General features: G+C 53.5%; 1 protein-coding gene across 3 annotated transcripts in view; it reads left to right on the forward strand.

Annotated features, from left to right (window-relative positions):
- GNB1L (G protein subunit beta 1 like) overlaps positions 1–15404 on the forward strand; it is a 70060-nt gene that overhangs the window by 40213 nt on the left and 14443 nt on the right. For 2 of the 3 annotated variants that reach the window (XM_036104228.2, XM_036104232.2), the window contains exons 6-7: positions 425–523; positions 6482–6697. In XM_036104228.2, coding sequence (XP_035960121.2) covers positions 425–523; positions 6482–6697 — 315 coding nt within the window. Of the gene's footprint in view, positions 1–424; positions 524–6481; positions 6698–10282; positions 10380–15404 lie in introns of all 3 variants that reach the window. The other variant, XM_078060623.1, reaches the window with a different exon arrangement.

Genomic DNA, 15404 nt, shown 5'->3' on the forward strand with positions numbered 1-15404 from the left:
CCGTGCACTTCTGTAAACCATTTGATGCACCTGAGATAGTTCAGAGTTGTTCACATGAAAGCCCACATCAGGAAAGAGGAGGCAGAGATCAGGAGGATGGACAAACTGAGTCTGTGCCAAGCCAACCTCCTGCTCAGTGAAGAGGTAAAATCAGGAGGGGCCGGAGGCGGCTGCCAGCCAGGTGGTGATGCTGGTTAGAGGGACATGCCGGTCACTCAGTAATGACATGTGAGTTTCACAACGCCCAGCAGCGCCTGAGCCCACGAGCCTGTGCGGCCTAATTAGGAGGCTCAGCTCCCAGGTTCCTCTGGGGAGCAGACAGAAACTCGCAGCAGCCTTGGCTAATCGCCTTAAAAGTCTCTTGTTTGTATAGCACAGGCTCGACTTGGCGCCGGCCCAAATAAACTTGTTTTCTTACTGTCAGGTTCAGATTCTGGAGATGCCATCCAAGACGTCAGTGTGCACCCTGAAGCCGGAGGCAGATGCCAAGCCGGGCATGCCCATGTGCCTGGAGCTGTGGCAGGTAAGGCCCAGCGCACGCCAACCACGCCCTGCCGGCCACGCCTTCTGGGCTGTGAATCATGCCCCATTCAGGATTTGATTTTTCATCAAATCAAAGGACAATTAGCCCCCTGGGAGTCCATGTGCACGCTGCCTTCCGCAGCCTCGGTGTCCCCGCCGGCTCCCGCTGCTGTCCTACAAACTGCCTGGGGCAGGCCTGGCTTATGCTGTCCCCTGCATGGCGCCCCCCTGCCCGTGCAGTGAGGAGGGACAGCTGGGTCAGCGGAGGGCTGCGAACTCTGCTCCCTCTCTGCACATCGGCGTGCGGCCCTGCACAGGGCTAGGAGGGAAATGCTGACACCCTGCAAGCCAGCCTGGCCCCTGCTTTGCTTGGGATTACTTTCTGTTACTTCTTTGCCTCAGAGGCAGGAGTGGGCTTAACACGCTGACTTTCCCTACAGCCACACTTGGCGTTTCTTTCTTTCTTTCTTTCTTTTTTAAAGATTTTACTTATTTATTTGACAGAGAGAGACACAGCGAGAGAGGGAACATAAGCAGGGGGAGTGGAAGAGGGAGAATCAGACCTTCCGCAGAGCAGGGAGCCCGATGGAGGGCTTGATCCCAGGTCCCTGGGATCATGACCTGAGCCGAAGGCAGATGCTTAACGACTGAGCCACCCAGGCGCCCCTGGCATTTCTGATTCATAGCCATTTCCTTCTTTCTTGTCTATTCTTTCTGATTAGAGAGGGTCAGAAGACATCTTCTGGGGCTGGCAGCTGAAGCCTGGGACCAGGGAGTGGGCCACACACCTGAGTCCTGGCAGGATGGGTTTCGGCTCCAAGGCCAAGTGTGAGGCCTTGGGAGGGATCCTCTTGGGCCCACCCACTTGCCTCTACTAGAAGCCCCATCCCTCCTCAAGGCACAGCCTTCTCCCGGCCACAGGGAACAGCACTGGCTCAAAGCGTACGCTTCTGCTTCTCAGGGCTGCTAGTGTTTAGGGCAATAAAGCAAATGGTCTGGTGTGTTCACTTGGAAAGAACTGCAGGCAGCATCTTAGCCGTGGCAGAGACCATGGTGGACAGGTCATTGACCAGTGCCTGCCCTGGGGAGCGCTGCTTATAGGCCGTTTTCCCAGCACTGTTCAGTTCACCAGCACCTTCTGGCAGCTACCCTGAGCCTGCCTGAGATCGGGAGGAGGTGATCCTGCCTCTTGCCACACTGCTTGTTTGAATTTTTTACAAGATGGGCTTGGGCGCTTTAGAGATGTCTATGGGGCCAACAGGACCCACAGGGCCAGGCACCCCCAGAGACCTTGCCCCACGCTTTTTGTCCCTCCAGGGACCTGGGCCTTCTTGCCATTGGTTTCCCCCTATGCAATTTCTTAACTGAGAACATTCCAATTGGAATTTGTTTCCAGTTGGAAATCTCTTATAAGCTGATTGTGTGCCGTCCTGCTGCTGCCCACGGGGAGCTGAGTGGGTGGGGGCTCTAAGAGAGCCGCCTGAATGACAGTGCTCCTGGCACCTGCAGGTCTGTGGTGGGGAACAGCCTGAGGCCGGGATGCCTGGGGCTGAGGCGTGGCGCTCACACTCCCGGGCAGGGCATCCCGGCTGCATCCGCTCCCACTCTGCTCCCTGGAAACACTGTCGTTGCGTAATCATGTAAAAATTCCAGCAGAAAAATGTGTAGAAACGGGATGTACAAACTTGTTAAGGTAATTAATATAGTTGACAGAAGGACAAATCAAGTTTTTGTTAGTTGATACTGATCCAACGCAAAGCCTTCTGTTAAAAAAGAGTCGACATTAATTTGAAATGTCCTTTTTTTCTCTCCAAACCTGAAGGTCCAGGTTGTAGTTTATTAATTTGAGTGTGGCAGAGGGGCCTGACGTGGTATTTCTCACTGAAGCATTCAGATGTATTCTTTTTTCATCTTTTTTTAGAAGATTTTATTTAGGGCGCCTGGGTGGCTCAGTTGGTTAAGCGACTGCCTTCGGCTCGGGTCATGGTCCCAGAGTCCTGGGATCGAGTCCCACGTCGGGCTCCCGGTTCAGCGGGGAGCCTGCTTCTCCCTCTGACCCTCTCTCCTCTCATGCTGTTTTTCTCTCTCTCTCTCTCTCTCTCTCTCTCAAATAAATAAATAAATAAAATCTTAAAAAAAAAAAAAAGCTTGGTTAAAAAAAAAGATTTTATTTATTTGAGAGAGGGAGAGAGAGGGAGAGAACATGAACAGGGGGAGGGGCAGAGGAAAAGGAGAAGCAGAGTCCGCGCTGAGCAGGGAGCCTGACGATGTGGGGCTCAATCCCGGGACTCTGGGATCATGACTTGAGCCAAAGACAGACGCTTAACTGCCTGAGCCACCCAGGCGCCCCATATTCTTTTTTATTTATTTATTTATTTATTTATTTATTTATTTATTTATTTAATTTTTTAAAATATATATATTTTTAAGATTTTATTTATTTATCAGAGAGAGAGAGAGACAGAGGCAGGCAGAGCGAGAAGCAGGCTCCTTGCTGAGCAAGGAGCCCGATGTGGGACTCGATCCCAGGACCCTGGGATCATGACTTGAGCCAAAGGCAGACGCTTAACCGACTGAGCCACCCAGGCATCCCTTTTTTTTAGATTTTTAAAAAAACTTAGAGCGTGCGCACACAAGTGGTGGGGAGGGGCAGAGGGAGGAGAGGAGAAAGTAGACTCCCCGCTGAGCGCCACACCAAGGGGATCCACCTCAGGACTCAAGGATGAAGACCTGAGCTGAAGGCAGGCAGACTGAGCCACCCAAGCACCCCATATTCTTGTTTTGCTCTTCAAAGTGGCTGACTTGCATTGTTAGGATGATTATCACATAAAAGGTCAGGAATATTGATCACAGCAGCCCTGAGAATGGGCTTTCAGACCCTGGGCCTAGGGTCCCGTCTAGTGAGCTGGGAGCTCCCCCCATAGGACTGGTCCCAGGAGGTGCTGTAGGCGGGGCCTGCCTGCTGGGGTCCCTCCCAGTCAGCATGCCCAGAGACAGGAGAAGACACAAAGCGAGTCCTTGTGGCAACTTCAGGTCCTCACCCCATGGAGATCAGCCTGTCACCAAAGGCCTGAGGCCATAAGACCACTGTTCTGCCTGTGCCTCCTGTCACTGGGGGCCACAGGGGCCCTGCAGCACAGATGGGGAGCAGCACCCATCAGGGCTGCAGCTCAGCACTTGGTCACCCTTGGCAACAGTGAGGTGGGCCCCTGCAGGTCAGTCTGGCTCCTGATCTGGCCACCCTGTGGCACTTTGACAGGTGGGTGAGTAGCATGCAGCCCCTGAACGAGCCGAGATGCTCAGAACCCAGAGACCACAGGCATGATGCAGACTTGGGCTACAGAGACAGACCAAAACCAATATGTTGGCACTGGGAGGAGCCCCAGATGTGGGAGGAATGTGCCCAGGGGATGGGAGAGGAGCAGGGCCCTGGGGGCAGGGGGTCGGGGAGAGGCTGGGCAGAGGCAGGGTGGATGGCAAGCAGGTGACAAGACAGATCACTGCCCTGAAGGGAAGAGACCCAAGTGGGCCCCAGGTGAGTTCCTCAGAGCTGACCTCTAAGGTGGGGCCCAGCAGGTCTGGCCTAGGGGGTTGGCCTGGTCAGCCGACAGACAGAGCATTGGGCTGTTCTCACCTGGCTCTCGCCCTCCCAGCAGAGTCCAGATACGGCTGCTCAAGGGGGAGGCCCCTTCTGGAGAGGCACAGCTGCCTGAGAGGAGGTACCCGAGCAGAGGGCCTGACCACTTCTTAAAGCAGTCTGTACGTGTCTGGAGAAAAGCCGTATAAATAATTTTATACCGCACAAATAGTTTCCAATCGGGTGACTTGAAAGATACCAAAATGGAGCTCTTCCCCGTTACAAAACTACAGAGAAAGCATACCAACAGTGATGGCTTCGCACAGGAGACCAGACGGAGGCAGTGGCCACGCTCAGCTGCTCGCAGCCTTGGCCCCTCCGTGGCAGGCGTCAGCAGGAGCTGTGCACACACAGGGTTCATGGTCACAGGGCCCATATCCTGACTGCTTGCCCAGTCGGGCCCACGGAAGTGGGGCGGTGGGGGCAGTCAGCCTGCAAGAGGCCCCAGGGAGGGGCACAGGCTGCCAGAGGCTAAGTGAAGCTAAGGAGCCTTTCTTTGTATGAACCATCTATTACCATCAGAAAAGGTGTAGAAGGGGCGCCTGGGTGGCTCAGTCGTTAAGCGTCTGCCTTCAGCTCAGGTCATGATCCCAGGGTCCTGGGATCGAGCCCTGCATCGGGCTCCCTGCTCCACTGGAAGCCTGCTTCTCCCTCTCCCCCCACGCTGCTTGTGTTCCTGCTCTCACTATCTCTCTCTCTGTCAAATAAATAAATTAAAAAAAAAAAAAGAAAAGGTGTAGAAGCCGTTTCCGGGGATGTGCAGGAGGTGTCCTCCAGGCTAGCTCTGGCCTGGGAGGATTCCCTGGGCTGTGGGTAGGTCTTGGTGACTGTGTCCTCCCCATCATCTGGCCCGCCATCTCCTTCTGATCAAAGAGCTGGTCTGCATCAGGCTCCCCCTGGCTCCCTTCACTAACCAGGGCCCCGGTGACATACACCACACCCTAAAGCCTCAGTTTCCCCTTCTGATGCACAGAGAGAGCCCTGCTTCCATGTGTGGAGGATGTAGTATCCACTCATTAGATACATGACCTGCTGCTTTCTGGCTAAACCTGGTCACCTTGCTTAGCTGAGCAAAGGTTCTTTCTGGGCGCTCTTGAATATTGTGGAGAGGCACTCTGTGTGATGTGTACAGCATCTGGGCCTGGAGCCCCTCTGGGCAGATGGAAGCACCCACACAGCTCATAACAAGAGCTCCAGCAGGTGGGCGAGGAGGGCCTCCATGATGCTGTCAGTCCCTGTCAGCCCACGACCAGTGAGGCCCAGGCACCCTGCTCAGTGCCAGCCTTGCTGCCAGCAGGGGGCTGTTCTGGGAGTTGTCGGTGACCCAGGAGGCAGCCTCGATGACCAGCCTCCCCCATCCCCACCCGCCGCCGCCAGGATCCATTCTTACCATTGACCATCCAGAGGCTGGGGGCCAGGCCCAGAGTTCCCCGAGGCTCAGCTGAGCTCCTGGCTCTTGGAAAATTCACTGGGGAGGGGATGTGCTCAGTTATTTCTGACACTTGAGTGACGCCAACCCCAGGCAGCTCAGCAGGAAATGCAGAGGCGAGTGAAGAGCAAAAGGCATCTGCTGGCGTGTGCTTTGCCCCAGAAGCAACCTGGGTCCCTGTTTTGGAGCCTGGGCACCAAGCACGGGGCTGCCGCTCTCAGTGCTGGGGTGACACGGAATCCCGCTGTGCTCCCCTGGAGTGGTTGCCGAGGCTAGATAAACGAGGCGTCTGTCCCGGGTGCGGAGCCCTCTGACCCGCATCCTCATTCATCACAATAACTCAGGGCCGGCAGAGCTCGGCTCACACCAGTCAGCGCCCTGGCGACTCACCAGGCCTGGGGGGGTGGGGGGCTTCCGCGGCGACATTGACAAAGCACAGAAAGTTCATTTTTCATGGAGATGGAGCTCGCGATTTCCTTTGGCTGGCAGTTCTAGACAGGTGACCGGCCTCACAAAGGGGTGGCCGCAAGTCTCAGCCTGCAGAAAGGAGGCAGGAAGAAGCAGCAGCGCCCAGCCGGGCTGGTGAGCAGCGGCATGGCAGTGTGAGGCGGGGGGCTGTGCAGGGCGACCTCGGGCTCCGTGGCCTCCAGTCTCAGTCCTCGGAGCGCCCCAACACTGGCCCGTGCCAGCCCGGTGCCACTGGCGTCCGCTATCGGGGGGCACGCAGAGCCTCCGAACTGTTAACTGCCGTGTGGGAAGCACGGGGAATAGCTCCCTGGCTGGGCCACCCCCACTCCCACCCCAGCGGGAGAGGCCGCCCCTCTCTGGAGCCCCTTCTCTCCCCAAAACCTACCAGGAGCCTTCGGGTGCTGACTGCTGTGCTGTCCCCGCAGGCCGACTCCAGTCCCCGCCCACTCCTCCTGGCTGGCTATGAGGACGGATCGGTGGCCCTGTGGGACGTCTCTGAGCGGAAGGTGTGCAGCCGCGTCGCCTGCCACACGGAGCCCGTCATGGGCTTTGACTTTGACTCCCAGAAGGCCAGGGGCGTCTCGGGCTCCGCGGAGAAGGCGCTGGCTGTCTGGAGCCTGGATGAGCAGCAGGCCCTGCAGGTCAGTGCGCCAGACCCGAGGTGTCATTTATCCTGCTTTGCACTAACAGTCTGATAGGCTGAAACAATATTTAGGCATGAAGAGGAGTTGTTGCAGATCCCTGGCTAATTAATCACTGCGAGGCGGGGTGCAGGCCAGCCTGTCCGCGGGGCCGATGCAGGAAGAAGGGGGCGTGGGCGTTTGTGAACCGTTCACATGGTTTGGGTTTCTCTCAGACCTCGGGTTAACAGCAGTCACGTCTTGTCCATCTAGAGAAAAGGCATGTAGAGTCCGGGAGTAGGCAAGTCCATTTGCAAAAACTCAGAGGAATTCGGTCAGTAAGGAACTGATTAATCAACAAAAACCAACCCAGTGTGGAGAAATCCACAGAGTCACGCCCCCAGGGCAGTCTGCAGGCCAACCCCAGGAAAGTGGTTCCTCTCTGCCCACCACAGTGGGGAAGGGGTGTGAGGCCTCTGGCTGGAGTGGGGTGTTGCTAGAAACCTTCCCATGAGGTCTCAGTGGACTCTCCCTTCCCACATGGCTCGTGGAGCACTTGGGGGTCAGGTCTGGGCCTTTGGCTGGTGCTCAGCATGTGGTGGCCCAGCCTGCACCCTCAGCCCTGTTTTGGACTTGGGGGGTAAAGTTGGGGGGGGAGCCTCCTGACCAGGCCTCACACTAGGGCAGGTCCCTGGGGGGCTGCAGGTCACAGGGGATGAGACGTGTGATGCCTCTTGGCCCCCAGAGGGTGGCCTGGGTGCACTCTGGTGTCTTGGGGTGGCCGAAGAGTCCCCATTAGCCAGGAAGCCTTGGAAGGCTGAGACTTGGCCACTTGACTAGTGAGTGGAAGCTGCATGAGAGGGCAGCGCTGTAAACCTGGGTCTGGTGGGAGAACAGGGCCCCGGTTGGGAAATGTGTGGCCCTCAGGGAGACTGGCAGCAGAAGCAGCAGAGGCTCGGCGCCTGGCCTCACCTGGAGTGCTGGAGGGCAGTACTGCCCTTCTCTGCAGGAGCTGTGGTGGAGAAGGCATCTCCCCTCACCAGGTGGTAAAGCCTTGCCTACTAGCCTGGCAAGCCTGCCTCACCCCACACTTGCCCAGCCTGGACCCTCACAGCCAGAGGAAGAAGCCCTGGGCAGGCACCACCAAGCCCCTGAGGCGCATGGGTTGGAGAGGGGAGAGGCAGGCCCCCAGGGAAAATCAGGGCATGCTGCGGTGCCTAGCAGGCATCACACATCCTGGGTGCCATGCAGGGGTGGGGCCTCACCACCCGGTCATCCCGAAAGAGGGACAGAGCGAGGACAGCTGGGGCAGGGGTCTCATGTGGTGGGTGAGGAGTCCTGGGGAAGATGGAGGCTGAGAAGGAGCCAGGCAGCAGGGTGCTGGAGGGAACGGTGACGGACATGGAGGCCCAGAGACGGACACAGCTCGGGCAGAGGGAGACCTGGGAGGGGGCCCTTTCATGTTGAAGCTGGAGTTGGGACTGGCATCCTAAAAAGAAGGATCCTGTCCGAGAACAAAGGTGAAAACCAGAGGAAGTGGCCAGCAGCAGCAGGGCGGAACTGCCTACTGTCCTGGTGTGAGGCTGCCTGGGTGTCTCTCCAGGTGGGATCCGAGCAGGAACCTGACGGTGGGGAGCAGCCAGCCAGAGCCCAGCAAGAGAAAGGAAAGAGGGGATCACAGGTCACATTTGGGGATAGGGTACACATTTATGCTTCCTTAGCATTGCTCCTCCCCAGCAGATCAGCTTGTGCCAGTACATGGCTGACTACAGTAAAGCCAGCAGATCAGCTTGTGCCAGTACATGGCTGACTACAGTAAAGCCAACTACCCATCTGTCCTTCTGTCCTGTTGTCTTAGAGAGCCCATGGAGGCCCCAGGGGAAGGGGGGTTAGACAGGCTTCCAAATGAGGCCAGGCCTGGCTGTGGCGGGTCAGAGCTTCTCACGCCTCTGTCCCGGCAGAAGGGTCCCAAGGCCTTGGAATGGTGGACCTGAGTGGGGATGGGAGTGAATGTCGTCATGATGGCTGTCATCTTTAAGACTGGGGCAGAGCCAGTCTTCATGTCCTCAGCAGAGGAGGGCACCTCACTGGGTGTCGAGCCCAGCCAGGTAGGCCTTGGAGTTCTCTCTTGCACCCCTCCTTCCTGCTCCTCGAGCCTGGTGGGGACCAGGCAGGTCCTCCACCTTCCCACTGTGGGGTCCAGTGCTCCATCCCGCTATGGCTTGCATTTCATCAGCCTGACCTTGCAAAAGGCTGAAGACTCAGGTGGCTTCCCTGAGAACCCCACCCTGGACTGCAGTACCCCCAGGGGTACTGGGCGCTCTTGAATATTGTGGAGAGGACCCTGGAAGGGTCCCCTCCTGCCGACCTGGCCCAGATCTGCCTGCTCTCTGCCGGCTTGTTCAGGAAACAGCTGCTGGAACTTAAGACTTAAATTTATGGGGCATGTTCCAGTCCAGAGATGAACTTTTACTTTTACTGATGAACTGAAAAGTTAAAGCACAGAGGATTATTAATGAACTTGAAAGTTAAAGCAGAAGGGGAGCCAGGCGTTGCGGAGTGGACGTGGTGGTTACATGATGGTGTTATGCTGGGCTCGGGGCCCCACTCATCAGTGCACATCAAAGCAGGAGGACAGTGCTCCTCCCGCTGAGTGCGGCCACTGAAAACGGCTGCATGTCAGGTTCAGAGTTGGCCCCAGGGGCCCTGGAGATTTTCAGGTTGTGACGCAAGGCCTCTGAGGAGGAAGTATCAGGGGCCGGCGCCCACCGGCATCCACAGGCATCCTCGCCCCGAGGCCCCCGGTGCACCGTGCTGGCCTGCTGACGCGGCCGCCCGCCCTGGCCCTCGAGCCACGTGGGCACAGATGTGCCTCACCTCGCAGCCTGCTGCCGGAGTCTCTAATGAGCCCAAATCAATCTCTCCCGGGCAGGCGCTGGGAGCAGAGACGCAGATGAGGTTTCCCGCAGCAGAGCGTGGGTAATGGGAACCAGATGGCGACCGCGCCGCGTGCACATTCCTGGCACCTGAGGTCATGTGCTGTGAGAGCCACTAGTGGCCAGGGATCCCTCCCAGAGGGTCCTTATCCAGGATGGGTGCGGCCAGGGGCCATGGCAGTGACCGGGAGCCTGTGGCCACCCTCCTCAGGACACCGTGGCCTCGGGGGCACGTGGCAATGCTGGGCCACTCGCTTGCCTTCCAGAGGTGGCTTTCCCTCCAGCCTCCAGGGGATTGGGCCTTGGCTGTCGTCAGACACAGGTGGTGTGCAGACCTGCTCCTTCCTCCCACACTTGGGCAGAGCCCATGGCCTTGAAGCAGGGGCTGATTTACGGCCAGCAGTATTTTTAGGCCTTTAAGTAATATTGAGGCCCCCCACCCCAGCCAGCCTGGGCTGGGAATAGGACCAACCACGCTTCCCCGAGTTGCGCCCATGGTTGGTTGGCCAGGCATCCCCTTGTCCCGCTGTGTGTCTGCTGCCCTCTTTCTCCCAGGCTCCACCCTCTAAAGGGTCAGTAGCAGGACCTGTGGGACAGGTAGGAAGGAGACTACAGGGCCCTGAGACCAAGCAAATTGTGGACACAACTCAACCCCCAGTATGCATCTCAGGAACACAGCAGAACAAGCAAGGCTCTGGGCCGCCGTGACCATGAACAGATGCTGTTGGACCCTCCTCCTCCTCCTCGGGAATACAAGCCCAGGACAGGTACAGGCCTCTTTGGGTTTAGGTCCCCATCAAAGCTTCTGTTGCTGCTTCTCTTCATTCCAGCCAGGGGAGCCCGCTTCGTGCCTTTGCTTCAGGACCAGAGTCACTCCTGCCCCCATGGGCAGCGCTGGGCATCTCAGCCCCTCCCAGGTGGCGACACTGGTGTGGAAGGCGTTCTGTGCCCTGGACTCACCTTCCAGTGTGTGAAGACCATGGTTCAGGGGCCGCTATGGAAATTCACATTCCTCTTCCACTTGCCTTGGGTTCTCGGTGATCATCAGCAGAGAGCAGACTGGAAAGCAGCCCTTTTCTCCCTGTTAACAAATCCACATAAAGATGGAATATGAAGGAGGTGACCCTGAAGCAGGGCCCCACATGGGTTCCAGGGAGTCCATGGCTCCGAGCCCAGGGGTCCCCTAGCTACCCCTGGGCTTGGGGCATAGTCCACAGAAGAGAAAAGGAGGAGGGATGGTGAAGGTCATCAGTCCTCATTCCCAGCCCCCCTGTTCTGGTCCATGAGAATGGAGAGGGGTTCAGGCAGGTGCACACCCTTACATGCGAGCACATGCACAGTGGCCTCGGCTCCCACAGTCCTTCTCCAGCATGTGCCACTTGGTGGCCTGAGCATTGTGGTCCACCAATTGGTAGAGCCAGGCACTGGCCAGAGCCCTGGAAGAGTAGGAGGGGGTCCCTGACCATGAGATGCAGGGTGGGTGTGGAGGTGCCTGGGCGGGTCGCTGCGGGGCTGCCCAAGTGCTGATTGCACTGGCCAGGAACCCAGGCATGCCTCACGGAGGCAGGGGCTGTAGCGAGCCTCCCGTGCATGCTACAGGTTGGACAGCGTGTGAGTTTGCTGCCAGGTTTTGGTCTCATCATATTTTGTTGTCTCATCATATTAGATCCTCCTTCTACTCGTAGTGGGGGAAGAATCTGGATCGTGAATAGGCGTTGAGCTGTCAGACGCATGGCTTTCATTCTCAAATCAGTTAATTTAATGAATTGCATTATTTGGCTTTTATGATATCAAAACAACCATATAGTCTTAAAATAACCTGTTACAGAGCTTGTCCATTTCCGTGTGGTGGGGCTCAGTCAGAGTTGTTCAGGGCCATTGGTCTGTCAGTAAACTAAACTGCACCACCTCCCCTGTTACCCCGCTCTGTTTATGGTGTTGGGGTATTCGGAGCCCCAGAATCGAGGCAGGCATCCCCTCCTCTCCTGATCTCTGGATCAGCTGGCAGGGGTCTGTTTTGTGAGTGGCCATGGGTCGCTCTTTCCCACTGGGGCAGGTGTTTCCTCTGCAAGGAAGGCTTGATTTTCTTCTTGGACTGATTTAGGTTTCTTGATTTTTTTTTTTTTTTTTTTGTAAGTTGCCTTTTTCTAAGAATTTGTCTCTGGGCATAAAAACCTTCAAGGTATTTTCATACTACCCTTTTTTTAGTTGTTTGAAATGATTGTGTAGACTCTGCTGTATTTACAAAACTGTCCCATTTTTATCCCCGATCAATCTTACCTTTGTTGATCTTTAAAAATCTTTTTCTATCATTAAGAGTCTCTTATGGTTTGAAAGGAGAAAAAAAGGGAAGAAAAAAAATCCTTTTCTGTTTCATCATTTCTGCTCTGATCTTTCCCTTCCTTCCTCCCGTGTTCTCTGGGCTTGGTCTGCTGCTCTGACTTGAACTGGATACGGAGCCCACTTGTTCTCTGCCGACCGGCCCCCCCAGCGGCAGCTGCAGCCTGGCTTCAGCCCTCTAGCTGCATCCCACGTTGGGACATGTCACCATCTTCATTCTGGGGGGGACCTGGTTTTTGTTTGTTCTCTGACTGCCGAGCTGATCAGAGTGTTTTTATGTTTCCAAATGCTTGATTTTTTTTCTCCCCAGTTTTTTTTTTTTTTTCATTTTTGAATTTCTAACTCAATGCCGTTGTGGTCGGAGAATAAGGTCTGAATGATATCAGCTCTTTGAAATGTGGAGGCCAGTCCAGTTGACATAAGTATTCCACATGTGTGTGGGAAGGAAGTGCTTCTCATTGCTGGGTGCATGGCCCCACCTGCACACGCTCTGCTCGGGCAGCCGTGGGGGCCGTGCAGTCCCGACACCGTGTATGTGACTGGGCGCCTTGGGAAGGGGCGGGGAGAGCCCGGTGCCGAGGCACATTTTGGCAACTTCTGCACCCTGTGTGTTCTTGCCTCTGCATTTTGAAGCTGGCTTAGGAACATACAGGTTTAGAATGGTCATCTTCCTGGGGAATTGAACCTTTATACTTTAGTGACTCTCGTTAGCCCTGAGAAAGATTTTTGCCTACAAGCCTATTTGCCAACTATTAATATGGTTCATGCCAGCTTTCTTCTGATTATACTACTACTTTTTATAGCTTTTTTAAAAAAAACTTTTGCCTTCAGCTTGTCATAGACAAGCTTCAGACGTAGGTATCTCTCTCACAGAGCTGGTTTTGCACACGGATTGCATCTCATCACTGCCCTTTTGTACCGTAGCTGTTGCCCGGGCATTCTTACTCCTCAGGCACTCTTTCCAGAAGACAAAAAGGCCGCCCGTTAGGGAACGTCAAGTGGGGGCCTCCAAATGTGTGAGTCTGCACGTTGATGGTGCCCACAGTTCTAGGTGCTTCTCTAGGTTTGTCCTGGCCCTCCACTGGGCTGTGGGGGAGCCAGCTCCCAACCAAATCACCAGCCTGTGTGGGTCTGGCCACAAATTTTGATTTCTGTGTCTTCATTTTTATTCAGTTCAAAATACTTGCTATTTTCCCTGATGATTTCTTCTTTGATCCAGTTGTTCCTTAGAAGTAAATTATTTAATTTCCAAATATTTGTTGATTTTGTAGATATCTTTAATCTAGCTTAATTCTGCTGTCAGTGAAGGAACCTGCACAATGTCAGCCTTTAGATATTTATTGAAGCTTGTGTTTGGTCCAGCACATGCTACATTACATCTTGGTGAACGCGTGTGTTACGCAGTTGTTGGGTGGAGTGTGCCGTCAGCACGACCTCGGTCAAGGTGGTTGGTAGCATTCACGTCTTCCATATCCCTACCGATCTTTTCATCTAGTTTTTTGCCAGTTACTGAGCGAGGTCTTTGAATCTTTGAGTGGTCGTGAATGTGCCTATTTCCCCCTTTCTGTCTGTTTTGCTTCATGAATTTTGAAGCACTGTCATTATGCGCATTTAAGGTGGTGACCACATCCTGCCGAGTGGTCATCATGAAATATCCCTCTGTAGCTTCTGTCACGTCTTTTTTTTTTTTTATTGTAGTAATTTAATTTTTTTAAATTGAAGTGTAGTTGACACACAATGAATGTTACATTAGTTTCGGGTGTAACACATCCCTTGTCTTGGGGTCGGCTTGGTCTGACGCTAATATGCAGCGCCAGGTTTCTCAGGTTTCCTCTTTTCGGGGCATGTCTCCCTTATTTTCAACCTATGTCCATCTCTTTATATTTAAAAAGCATCTTTGGCAGTCTTGCTTTTTAATCCTTTCTGACAATCTCTGCCTTCTAATTGGAGCACTTAATCTGTTTGCACTTAATATTTAATTATTGATGTGCCTGGCATTACATCTGCCATCTTGATATTGGTTTCCCACTTGTCACTTCTGTTTTTGACCCTCTTGTACTCCTTTCCTGCCTTCTTGTGTGTTAATCAAATATTCATTTTTTAGTTTTCCATTTTATTTCCTCTTTTGGTTTCTTTGATACAGCTCTTGTCATTTTCTTCTGAGTGGCTACCTGCAGGCTCACGGTACACATCATCAACGTACCCAGCCCTACTCAGTCAGTATGGCCATACCGTTTCCCCCAAAGTGTGTCATAACTCCATGCTAGAAGGATTCCATTTACCACCCTCCCACCCTTTCTCTAGCCGCTGTTATACATTTTACTTCTACACACCTTATAAACTTTACAATGTTATTGGTTTTGCATTAAATTATCAGTTATTAAATCTGAGATCAGGACCTGAGCTGAAATCGAGAACCAGACGCTTAACTGACTAAGCCACCCGGGCACCCTCAGATTTTTTTTTTAATACATAAGGAATAGTACTATAAATATGTTTTCTCTTCCTTAAGATTTTGTTAATATTTTCTTTTCTCTAGCTTATTGTAAGAATATGCAGTATATAATACGTATAGCATACAAAATACGTGTTAACTGTTCATGTTATTAGTAAGGCTTCCAGTCAATAGTAGGCTATTGGTAGTTTTGGGGGAATCAGAAGTGATAAATGGATTTTCAACTGCATGGGGAGTCAGCACCCCTAACCTGCGTGTTGTTCAACTAGAGTTTATATTTACCCATCTGTTACCATTTCTGGTGCTCTTCCTGTAGATCCGAGTTTCTGTCTGGTTTTATTTCCCTTTATCTGGAAGAATACCCTTTAGCATTTCTTGAAGTGTAGTTCTTTTGGCAAAAGATTCTCTAGCTTCTGTTTATGAACAATGTCTATTTCACCCTCTTTTTAAAAAAGAATCTAGGGATGATGGTTTTGTTTTCCTTCATGCGCTTTAAATCTTTTTTTTTTTTTTTAAGATTTTATTTATTTATTTGAGAGAGAGAATGAGAGAGAGAGCACATGAGAGGGGGAGGGTCAGAGGGAGAAGCAGACTCCCTGCTGAGCAGGGAGCCTGTTGCGGGACTCGATCCCTGGACTCCAGGATCATGACCTGAGCCAAAGGCAGTCGCTTAACCAACTGAGCCACCCAGGCGCCCTCCTTCATGCGCTTTAAAGGTGTTGTTCCATTGTCATCTGGTGTCCATAGTTTCGAATAAGAATTCATCGTATCTTATCATTATTCCCAGATACACCATGTGTCTCACTCCATGGTGGCTTTCAAGGTTTTGTTCATCTGTGGTTTTCAGTAGTCTGACTCTCCTGGAACTTCTTCCATAAGTTAGACAGTTGGATATCATTCCATACTCCCTGAGGCTCTGTTCCGTTTTCTTCAATCATGTTCTTCTCTCTGTTCTTTAGATTGAATAATGTCTATTGATATGTCCTCTAGTTTGCTG

Source organism: Halichoerus grypus, chromosome 13 (assembly GCF_964656455.1).
Source record: "Halichoerus grypus chromosome 13, mHalGry1.hap1.1, whole genome shotgun sequence".
NCBI lineage: Eukaryota > Metazoa > Chordata > Mammalia > Carnivora > Phocidae > Halichoerus > Halichoerus grypus.